Raw genomic sequence first — 12,310 nt, forward strand, 5'->3', positions numbered from 1 at the left:
CCCTGGCTCTTTCCCTCCGCTTGGCAATCTGGAGTTTCATATGTTGGACTTCCATGCCCTGAATCCCAGGCAGAAGGTGACTTGAGGAGTGGGTCCAAAAGGGGAAAGTTCTTTCTACTGAAATCTAGATTCCTGAAACCTGAGAAAATGGAGACCGGTTTGCAGTGGTCAGACAACATTGCAAATCCAAACCAGATTTTGTTCCCACTGTTTCCTGGAAGAGAGAAATATGCTTGGTGGAGGACAGGATGTTCACAAAATATTAGTTAGTGAAAGAAGCAGTTATTTGAGACTTTCTTCTCTTTATATCCCTACCCCAGCTCGGGGAATTTATTTTTTTCCCCTTTAAGGGTCTGCTTTTAATTTTGGTAGGTTGGGAAATTCACACAGGGTGCAGGAAGTGTTCCTGGCTCACAGTACCATTCATTGTACACCGACGAGGGCAGAGGCTGTGGGTGAGACACTCTTTGTGTCCCTGGTTCCCAAGGGCTGGGCTCTCATGTGGTGCTTGGCTGGGTGCGATGGGCAGTTCTGCGGACTCTAGGGCTGGAGACATGGCTTAGCGGTTAAGCGCTTGCCTATGAAACCTAAGCACCCGGATTCGAGGCTCGATTCCCCAGGACCCCCGTTAGCCAGATGCACAAGGGGGCGCACGTGTCTGGAGTTTGTTTGCAGTGGCTGGAAGCCCTGGCACACCCATTCTCTCACCCTCCCTCTCTCCCTCTCTCTCTCTCTCTCTCTCTGTCACTCTCAAATAAATAAATAAAAATGAACAACAAAAAATAAAAAAAATAAAAAGAAAGCAGACTCTTGAGGGCCCCAAGAATCAGAGGAGATGGGGGGGGCATTCTGAGGACTCGTGCCTGGGGCATAAATCATTTGGGGAGCCCAAGCCCGTCGCTCCAGATGTCAAGTCGCTGTGACCATCACTTGCCTGTGGTACAGGAGCCCAGTCTTGATACAGGGCTTCCTCCGTGACCTCAGGCCCCACGCATGAAGATATTCCAACCACCACGTTCTGTTGACAAGGATTGGCAGGATCCCTTCTAGGTAAAAAGGACTGAGGTTGCCCATGCTGTGTCTTTTCCCACCATACTATGAGGGCACTGGGAATGCAGAGAAGGCTTTATGGCTGGGTTAGGATGTCCTGAGTAGGAACCTCATGGAGAAGCCCTCAGCTTTGGGTTGGGCAGGAGGGTGTCTCACAGAGGCCTCTGAAATTCCCTTGCCATTCACTCACTTGCTGCTTCTTCACAGTGGACCAAGGAAGCTCTCCTCTTTGGGGAATGAAAGGCCTCTGGTCACGTGACACCAGACGGCAATCAGAGACTAGGCTGGCGCCCTAGAGCAGGTAGCAAGCCCCCCCCCCCCGCCCCCACTTCTCAGGGCAAGTCAGACTCCCGCAGGTTCGTGGGAGGTTCTAAGAAACCTTCCTTCTAGCCACTAGGGAGGAAGACACAGGGGAGCAGGTTTCCTAATAGACATTACTGTAAAGGGGCATAAAAAAAAAAAAGGAATTGTTGCTGCAGGCGTGATGGCGCACGTCTTTAATTCCAGCACTCGAGAGACAGAGGTAGGAGGATCGCCATGAGTTCGAGCCCACCCTGAGACTACATAGTGAATTCTAGGTTAGCCTGGGCCAGAGTGAGACCCTACCTTGAGAAAAAAAAAAAAAAAGGAATTGTCTGGAGAGAGGCAGAGAACCACCCCTAGTAGGGATCTGTTTCTAGTTGGAAGGACAGGCTGAGATTTAGACTGGATGAAAAGCCCCTATGACTGATTCTCCTGAAGAAGAAAATCTAGCTGCCAAATATGGCCTCATGGGAGATCAAGGAGGAAATCACAGCCCCAAGAGATACAGTGGGCCCCAAGCTGAGCAACCATTAGCCTCATAACCCCTGTGGTTATGATGCTCCGGTGCTTAGAAGAGACTAAGGCTGGAAACTGTACCCTCTTGACCCTGACCTCAGAGAGAAGACAGGAACCTGGCTGAACCCATGCAAAGCTGGCCTGGTAAATTGGGAGGAACCTTAGTCTAAGGGATGAAATGAGGCCAAATGAGGAGTAGACAGGCGAGTGTAGACCAGTGGTTCACAGCCTCCTGTGGCCTGGGCGGGAAAGTGCCTGCCGTCCCTCCTGGGACTCCTGTCTCAGGTTCCCCCGCTAGGTCTTGTCTCCATTTCCAATTTTCAGCCACCCCCATGAGTGGGCAGAGTGTGTGGTAAAATTACACGTTTTCCACAAGCAAGAGAAGAAATGCAGTGCTGCCTAAGACAAAAGGGACGTGCAGGTCACGCCTGGGCCTTGGAACATTAGCTTGCATTCCCGAGGCTCTGGTTAATGCCACAGCCTCTTAGGAGATCCAAGGCCTGGAGAAAGATCCGAATTTCAAAGGGTCTAGGAGCATTAGGAACAACTCCCTTCAGAACTGCTGCAGAGGTTCTCTGAGCTCATTCAGGAGAGACAGAGAGAGAGAGAAAGAAAGAAAGGACACACCAGGGCCTCCAGCCACTGCAAAGGAACTACAGACGCATGAGCCCCCTTGTGCATCTGGCTTATGTGGGGTCCTGGGGAAGAAAACCTGGGTCCTTAAGTTTTATAAGCCAGCACCTTAACTGCTAAACCATCTCTTCAGCCCCACTTATACCTTTCTTGTTTTAAAATATCTTTATTTATTTGTACACACACATGCACACAAAGAGAGGGAGAGAGAATGGGTGTGCCAGGGACTCTAGCCACTGCAAACTCCAGATGCATAAGCCACTTTGTGTATCTGGCTTTATGTGACTAGTGGGGAATCAAACCCAGGTCATTAGGTTTTGCAGGCAAGAGCCTTAACCACTGAGCAGTCCCTCCAGGCCTCATTCAGGCCTTTGTTTAATTGTTCTATGTCAATGCTCACGGAAGTAGAAGGAGTGACATCCCTCCTGTAACTGCATCCTTCCTCAACCTCTAGGCCAGATCTGTACCTAGCCAATAACTAGTGACATTAGTATTGCATGTGTCTCCCAAGTTCATGTGGTCAAGGGGTCACTGAACTGGCCAGGCCACAGGAGACAGAACAGAGGAAGCCCTAACCCTTAGGAGCTATATAGATGGCTGAGGACAAGGAAATCACTTACGACGACTTTCTTTGTTCCTGTGATATTTCCTACCATCGAGACAAGGATCCCCAGAGATGAAGAGCGAGCAGTGAGTATTCTAGGTATCTCCACCAGGGTGGCACAAAAGAATTTGTCAAGAAGAGACTCCTGGGCTGGAGGGAGGGATTAGTGGTTAAGTCGTATGCCTGCGAAGCCTAAGGACCCAGGTTTGATTCTCCAGGTCCTAGGTAAGCCAGATGCACATGGTGGTGCAAGCGTCTGGAGTTCGTTTGCAGTGGCTAGAGGCCCTGGCACACCCATTCTCTCTCTCTCTCTCTCCGTCTCTAATAAATAAATAAAAATAAATCTTCAAAGAAAAAAAGACTCCTAGGATAAGAGTCTCCTGATATCCCATCAGAATTAAGGAGAATAAGTACAGGGTGAGCACCGTGGAAGAGGTTATCCGGCTCTCAGTAAGTACTAGGTTAGCTCAGAGGAACCAGCCTGAGGTCGTGGTGGAAGCTGCCATACAGGTGGTCCCTTTACAAAACAAACAAGTCGTTAGACCTTCGTCTCGATAAATTAAACTTCACACAGCACATGAAGGTCTATTAGGCACAAGTATCCTTTAGTGGACCTTTATCAGAAGTCAATAACTTCCTGGTAAGGAGATCATGCCTTCCACCTTTTACCGAAGATTCCTAACACTGCACTGTCTCTCACTGATGCGGAACAGTGTGTTTGGGAAAGAGGCTTCTGGTCTTTGGTTATCCATCACCTCAGCCAGCCTTTCAGGGTTCCTTGTTTCCTTTGCTTCACTCAGCCTTCTTGAGCAGTCTGGTTTTGTGGGCCACTGCCCGAGGCCAGCCGTGGAGATGAGGATAGGGTCGGGATAGCATGTCGAAACATCCTACAAACCAGAGCCCGGGAGCGCAGGGCATGGCCCTACTGTGCCTCGCGAGCATGGACAGGATGTTTCCAGCAGGCAGACTAACTGCTCAGGGGTGCTGTAGAGAAATGCTTAGGGAGCTGCTGGATCAGATGTAGTTGAGGAGGGAATAAAAGTCCAAGCAGAGGGCTGGAGAGATGGCTTAACTATTAAGGTGTTCGCCTGCGAAGCCAAAGGACTCAGGTTCGAATCCCCAGGACCTACGTAAGCCAGATGCACAAGGTGGTGCATGTGTTTAGACTTTACTTACATTAGCTAGAGGCCCTGGTGTGCCCATTCTCTCTCTCTCTCAAATAAATAAAATAAATTTTTTTTATTTATTTATTTTGGTTTTTCGAGGTAAGGTCTCACTCTGATCCAGGCTGACTTGGAATTAACTATGTAGTTTCAGGGTGGCCTTGAACTCTCAGCAATCCTCCAACCTCGGCCTCCTGAGTGCTTGGATTAAAGGCGTGCGCCACCATGCCTGGCCTCTAAGTTTTAAAATTTTTTCAAAAGAAAATCAAAGCAGAAAAATTGCTTCAGTTGCAAACAGAATGTTGTTTCGAGTCAGAGTGCTCAGATTTGTGCGTGCATGTGCATCCGTGCATGTGAATACACACGTTTCTCTGTATGTATATGTGTATATGTGTGTATGCGCACACTTGTCTGTGAAGTTATGTCACTGATGTTCCTGGCAGTGGTGGTGAGGGGTACTCTTAGGTGATTTCTCCCTTGAGAGAAAGTCTGAATGTAAAGTGATTGCAAATTTTTTTAAATTTTATTTTATGTACATTATAACAGGTTACGCTGTCTAATCCCTGTGCCCCAGTTCCTGTTACCCTGGGGGCCCTCCTCAGTGGAGTTAAGGTATTTTAATAGATCCTTTCATTGTTCCTGGATGCAAGAACAGTGAGAACGAAATCAAGGAGGCAGGGCTACGGGAAGAGAGAAGAGCAGGTAGAGCCAGCGGGGGGGAAGCAGAGAGGCGGCTGTACTTACCCCACAACCACAATTATAAAGTCCAGTAAGTTCCAACCGTTGCGGAGGTAAGCGTTGGGGTGAAAGAGAAGACCATAGGCGATTACTTTTAAAAATGCTTCCACGGTAAAAATGATGAGAAAGAGATATTCCACTCGTTCCTAGGAAACAAAAAAATAGAAAAGACAGAAATATAAAACACGAGGTCAGGGATTTGGAAAGGTTCTGGAGCAGCGGACCTCAGCTACAGTCACAGCAAGAGGATGCCAATCACAGCTCGCGTGCGCAGAGGCAGTGTCAGGAGAGCCCATCTCCTGGCGACATAGCACGCCGGTCATTACACTCTGTGGTCATGAAATGGCCTAGCGATGTACCTTGCAGAGGATGACCCCATAGCTGGCCAACCATGCCCACAGGTGGAAGAGGCTGCTGCCCTCTAGGGTAGGACTAGAGAGAAATGGGGTGGGAGCTCCAAGCTAAACTGGCAAATCTACAACCCATGCCACCGTTAGAGCTTTAACTCACAGAGGAGGTGAAGGAAGGAATTTTCCTTTTGGTCTTCAAATGTCCCCGTTAAGAAGATAAATTAGGATAGTATAAATCTTCACGTTTTGTTTCTGAAAAGTCTCACGTAACCACTAGCCAGGTTTTTGATGGCACTTCATAAGGAGAACTCCTGATGCCTTGATGTAGCAGAAAACAATGCCAGCGGGGGGTGGGGGGACAAAGCAGAATCCCAGGAGGGCTCTGGTAACAAGCTCCGGGGGTAACAGATCAGGTTCCTGGCAGGGAGCTAACGACTACACCCCACCCCCCCAAAGGACCAGCAAACACACGAAGTCATCAAGACACTGATCACATCAACAGTGGCCCAAACACAGGCAACCCGCTTCCGTATGCGGATCTGGACATTGGAGATCTTTTTTTTGGGGGGGGGCACAGAGAGGGAAATAACCACTCTATCCAAAGACACAGAAGAGATGAGCAGGAAAACAAATAAATGAACGAATGCAGTGGGGCGGGGCGGGTACTGAGCAGTGAGTATTAGGGGCTCCCTCCCCCACCCTCTATGCCATCAGCGCTGTGCACTGAAGCGTGCTGTGTTTGTCCTTGGAGCCCACGTTCAACAGGACAGGCCTTTGGCTCAGGCAGAGCCAGTCAACTCCCTCTGCTTATCTTCATGCCTCCTTTGTCACTGACTGCTTGACTCTTCCCTCCCCTGTGCAGAGAGCCTCAGCGCCCCCCACCACTGGAGATGTCTAGATGGCTTCCTGCCCCATCTTTCTCAAGCTGCCTCTCCCTGGAGCCACAGAACACTCCCAGGTGCAAAGCAGGGCAGATCTGTCCACGGCCTCCAGCAAGAGCTCAGCTAAGGCTCCCATCCTCATTTTCCCTCCTCAACCAGGTCATGGGAAGCTCACTGAAGACCTTCGGGTCTCCCCCACTCAACAGCCACCCACCAGGGAGGAACACTACCCACAGAAGTCTGCTTCCTCACGCCTGGCCAGCTGGGATGGTTCTCTGAGGAGCCCAGTGGGAGACCAGGACAGGTTTCAAGTGGCCCCAGACACTCTTCCTGGCCTCCAGACATTTGGCAAGCACCAGCCTCACTGAGCCAGCTCTGGGCAAGGTAGTTGGAGGCTGCAAAGTTGAAAAAAAAAAAAACCACCAACTGCTGACTCTAACTCTCACTCAGACCTGCTAAAGTAGGGCTCCTGGCTTTGGAGCTTAGCAATATGCCATCTTGACAATGCCAGATGTGTCTGAGACACCTTGGAGAACCACTGGCCCATGTCCTGGTGAAGGCCCAGGTCAGGCAGGGACAGCGGAATGGAGTGGACGGGTCAGATTCGACAGTAACTCGGAGCCGACTTTGCTTTACTTCCTACAAAGTTGGTTTGGGGATATGGGCCGCCTTGCGGTTGTGAGCAGGAACAATCCAATATACATGGGATTGTCAACCTCCCCACATTAAGATGCTCTGGACCACGGCATGTGCCAGGAAGTACTGAAGGGAAAAGCATGTCACAGAAGGTTCCACAAAACCTGAAGATGCTGAGTGAAGGTGACAGAATGAGCCATCAAACAGCCACTCCGCCCATGTCCTCACCATCCTGTAATAGTTCAGAGCTTTTAGGTGTAGCACCAGATGACAGAGCCACCCCCTTCTATGCCCCTGAAAACTTTCCCTTGGTCGGAGATGGAATGAGAAGGGAAGAAAACTAAAGAGAAACATGTACAACTTGGGCACCACTAGATGTCAGGTGCTGTCATATGTTCATACATGTGCTTCTTAGTTGTACATTTTCATTCACTTACCTATCATCCATCTATCCATCCACCCATCTATTTCATTCATCGGTGCATGCAACTGTTCATCAGTGAATTCGTCCTTTTATCTATCCCTTCATCCCTATATAAATACATATATATGCATACATTCATGCACCTTTTCATTTATTCATCCATCCATCCCTCTATGCAAGAGGCACATAGAATGAGAGAGAGCTTGAGAATGGTTGCCACCTTGTGCAGCTGGCTTACGTGGGTCCTGGGGAATTGAATCTGGGTCCTTTGGCTTTCATATGTTTCATATTGGTGACAAGTGTGTTACAACCACATCATGAAACTGACCCTGGAGTCCCCTCCTGGCTGTCTGGACAATAAGCTCTCTGGGGACAGATAGCACTCAGGCTCAGACTTCACCTAACCTGAACCCCCCCCCCCCCGCCCTACCCCACCCCAATGTAGAACAGAAAAGGACCAAAGACTTAGAAGACACTGTATGCAGAGCAACTCGGATTCCCAGACAGCTCCAATCAGCAGCTAGCACCCTTGCTCTAGACTGCCTGGCATCAAACAGTCTGTTTGTCCTCATATCCACAGGCTGCTTTCCCATGCTTATCTGTGCTATGAAAAGAGAAAAGGGCACACCCCCCCCCCACTGAGGTGCAGATCTCAGGTTTGTGCATCCTGGACGTGTCACACTCCTCTGTGAGACGGGAGGATGGGGCGGGGATCTGTCTTCTCTTACTGAACACCGGCCTGTGGAAAAGTAGTCCCAACAAAGCCTATTCCTTGCTCTGTCCCATGTGGCGGAATCAGAGCTTCAGTCAGATAGTCACAAACGGGTTTATGCATGCTGCCGGGTACCAGCGATTTGAGGGAAAGGCCTCCAGAATGTGGGGCTCAGTGGTTAGATGTGACAGAGCTGGGGCGTGCTGCATGCCTGAGGCTGGGGCAGTGGGCAGGTGGTGCCCGGGCGGCAAGCACGGTGGGCAACGGAAGAACTTGCCAATGTTCGGATGGCAGCTGAATCTGGAAGGATGGAGGTTAGGAAGTGGGAGTTCAGGGACAGAGGGCAGACCGGGAAGAAGGAGATAGGAGAACAACCAAGGAGGAAATCAAAGATTTTATTCAGATGGGGCACAGGGCGTTGAGGAAGCAGACCCATGAGGGTGGCAGGACCAAGACGGCCAGGAGCTTTGTGGGTTATCAGTTACTTTCCTTGTTGTTGTGACAAAACACTTAACAAAAGCAGCTTAATGGTGAAGGGTGTACAGTTCGAGGGGATGCAGGACATGGTGACAGGAGCACGAAGCAGTTGGTCACGCTGCCCCTGTACCCCAAAACAGAGAGTGAAGAATGCTGGTGTTCAGACAGCTTTCCCCCTTTTTAAATTTATCCCAGGACCCCAACACATGGCACAGGGCTACCCATAGTTAGGGCCAGTCTTACTGCTTCCATTCACCTCCTTCAAGACACGTCTACAAGGTGACCTCCTAGGTGACTCCAAATCTTGTCAAGCTGACAACCAAGATTAAGCATCGCAAGTTCACCCCTTGCCAAGTTGACATTCAAACATATCACTTTTAAGGCGAAGCCTTTCACTGCTAACCCTCCCGCATAGATTTACGGTCGGTCATTGAATGCATTCCGTCCAACTTCGTAAGTCCCCAAAGTCTTTAACAGTTCCAATTCTGTTCAAAAGTGTAAATGCAGTCTCTTTTGAGACTCAAACAAACTCTTCAGTGTGAGCTCCTGCAACATCAGGAAACAAGTAACCGGGCTGGGGTGACAGCTAAACAGTTCAAACGTGCTTGCTCGCTGACCAGGGTTTGGTGTTCCTCAGTGCCCACACAAAGCTGGATGCAAGCTGGCACACACTCCTGTAACCCCAGTGTGCCTACGGCCATGGGAGGCAAAGCCAGGAGAACTGGAAGCTCACCACCAGTGGCCATAAGAAAGATCCTATCTCTTGGGCTGGAGAGATGGCTTAGCGGTTAAGTGCTTGCCTGTGAAGCCTAAGGACCCCGGTTCGAGGCTGGGTTTCCCAGGACCCACGTTAGCCAGATGCACAAGGGGGCGCACGCGTCTGGAGTTCGTTTGCAGAGGCTGGAAGCCCTGGCACGCCCATTCTCTCTCTCTCCCTCTGTCTGTCTTTCTCTCTGTGTCTGTCGCTCTCAAATAAATTAAAAAAAAAAAAAGAAAGATCCTATCTCAGGGCTGGAGGGATGGCTTAGTGATTATAAGGTGCTTGTTGGGCAAAGCCAAAGGACCCAGATTCAATTCCCCAGGACCCACGTAAGCCAGCTGCACAAGGTGGCAACCATTCTCAAGCTCTCTCTCATTCTTTGTGCCTCTTGCACGCTCTCTCTTATAAATAAATAAATAAATATCTTTTTTTTTTTTTAAAAAAGGAAAGATCCTGTTTCAAAGCATGTAGGAGAAGAAAACAAAAATCCACCATGAGGTCGTCTTCTTTATTCTACATGTGGACTGTGGCAAGCACATGTCTGTATACAAATGTACCTTACACACACACACATACACAAAAAAAAATGGGGGAAAAAAAACAAAACCAAGCTACATACTGCCAATACGCAATGGCATAGAGTAAACATTGCCAATCAAAAAGCAGTAGATCAGAACCAAAAGCAAGACTGGAACCTAGCGCAGAAAATTCCAAGTGTTTCAGTTCCACATCCAACATCTGAGGTTCATGATGGAAACATCTGGGCTCTAGATCAGCTCTGTAGCTCTGCTGCCTTCAGCACACATAACCTCTCTCTCGGGCAGCTCCAGTCCATGCGTTTTTCCTAGCCAACATCCCGCAGCTCTGGCATCTCCAGCATCCTGAGGTTTCCACTGTGACTCAAGGTTCACCCTCATAGCTTTACCCAGCGGCTTCTCAAAACCTCCTTGTCAGGACTCTTGATACGATCACATACCGCCTGGCCTCGATAGCTTGCTGGAACTGTGGAAAGAGACTCCATGACTCTCTCGGTCTTTCTTGTCTTCAGAACCACTACCAGGTGCCACGTTCCACTGCCAGTGCATGATTTGGCCTATAATGTCTGTGTCTTGGTTGCCAGATGTGTGCAAACATTTTCCTAGACAGTTGTTTCTTTGAGCGGGGAACCACTTCTGTAGCTTTCTCCACATTCTCCATTCTGGTTCTCTCCTTTCAAAATTTTTTTCATTCTTATAAGCTAGAACCTTCAGTCAATAAGTGGGCCTTGCCCTTAAAGCCTGCCTTCCCTTCCTTTCCTCCCTCCCTCCCTCCCTCCCTCCCTCCCTCCCTCCCTCCCTCTTTCTTTCTTTCTTTCTTTCTTTCTTTCTTTCTTTCTTTCTTTCTTTCTTTCTTTCTTTCTTTCTTTCTTTCTTCTTTCTTGGGTCTCACTCTAGCCCAGGCTGACCTGGAACTCATCTGCAGTCTCAGGCGGGCCTCAAGCTCACAGTGATCCTCCTAACTCTGCCTCCTGAGTGCTGTGATTAGAGGCATGCACCACCATACCCAGTTAGAACACCACTTGTTCTTTTTTGTAATATTTTATTTATTTGCTTGTGGGGGGAAGATATATAGAGATGATGGGAATGTCAGGGCCTCCAGCCACTGCAAACAAACTCCAGATGCATGCGCCACTTTGTGCATCTGGCGTTAGATAGGTACTGGATAATCAAACTCGGGTCCTTTGCAGGCATGTGCCTTAACTGCTAAACGTCCTCTCCAGCCCCTGGAGCACCTTTTCTGGTGCCCAGTATAGAGCACAGGGCTATTCTTTAACAGTCACAGTTGCTTTCTCAGCACGCTTCTTGTGGGAATCTTGAAACATGCTCATATTTCTTTTGTTGTCAAGCCTTACATCTTCCATATCTTTCCGTTTCGCATGTTTCCCTCTCTCACAGTAGCCATGTCATAGCCTGAAGGCTGTCCTGCCTTGAAGTTTCCCACGACCAAACAAATTAGGCTATTACCTTTAAATTCAATTTCACTCAAGTTCTCAGGACACGGGCAGAATGCAATCAGTCTCTTTGCCATAATGTTACACGAACTGCCTCTAGCCAAGTTCCTGATAGAGTCCTTATTCCCCTCTGAAACCTCATGAGCTGAGCCTCCACTGTCGGCATTTCTTTAGTGATTCTGACATCCCAAATTCCCAGAAGAATGGTCCGTTAAGATCTTCTCACAGTACCCTAGGTCTTTTCTATTCCAAAGTTTCAGACTCTTCCCCATTCCTTTCCCAAACCAGCTCCAAAAAAACTATGAACTACGTTGGGTGGGGGTATCACAGCAACAAGCTCACTTCTCAACAACAATGTTCTGTGTTACTTCTTCTTTGTTGCTGAATAAAATATCTGACAAAAGCAACTTTAGAATGTAGGGTTTAGGGCTGGAGATATGGCTTGGCAGTTATGGTGCTTGCCTGTGAATCCTAAGAACTCATGTTCACATCTCCAGGTCCCACGTAGCCAGACACACAGTGATGCAAGCATGCAATGCCACACATGCGCACAAGGGGGCACATGCATCAAGTTCATTCGCAGCAGCTGAAGGCCCTGGTATGCCCATTATCATGTAGGGCTTATTTCAGCTTACAGTTCAAGGGGAAAGAGGAATTGCTAATATTCATTTGTACATCCATTCCATCTAAAACCTCATTTCAGGAAGCCAGGAAGGGCCTTTCATGTTCTGGCAGAAGTGACAGGATCCTGCTTAAAATCATGGAGTCACGTATAGCTGGTCTAATTAAGCTCTTCCATGAACAAAACTAGGTCACAGAGAAGAGACTAAACCAGGGATGTCCAGGACCAGGATGATGATAGGAAGTTGGGTTTCCTGGCCTCCCACCTAAAGATCTGTTCAGCTGGCCCTGAGTGCCTGAAAAGCCTTTCTCACTGCTTCCCTGCTTAATTCCAAAGATTGGGTACAGACCCCTTGTGCTGAGTTGTATAAAGGTATTGGTCAGAGCCGAAAGGGTCCAGGAGACTATTAGCTGCAGTTCAGATAAGAACCCTGAGGAGAGGCAGCTGCTTA

At 48.8% G+C, this 12,310-nt stretch overlaps 1 protein-coding gene across 5 annotated transcripts in view; it reads right to left on the reverse strand.

The window, feature by feature from the left end:
• Window positions 1–12,310, reverse strand: part of Cacna1c (calcium voltage-gated channel subunit alpha1 C) — a 669,544-nt gene that overhangs the window by 242,746 nt on the left and 414,488 nt on the right. For all 5 annotated transcript variants that reach the window (XM_045137293.1, XM_045137289.1, XM_045137291.1 and 2 more), the window contains exon 4: window positions 5,014–5,153. In XM_045137293.1, coding sequence (XP_044993228.1) covers window positions 5,014–5,153 — 140 coding nt within the window. The remainder of the gene's footprint in view (window positions 1–5,013; window positions 5,154–12,310) is intronic.

Source organism: Jaculus jaculus, chromosome 18, assembly GCF_020740685.1.
Source record: "Jaculus jaculus isolate mJacJac1 chromosome 18, mJacJac1.mat.Y.cur, whole genome shotgun sequence".
NCBI classification, from domain to species: domain Eukaryota; kingdom Metazoa; phylum Chordata; class Mammalia; order Rodentia; family Dipodidae; genus Jaculus; species Jaculus jaculus.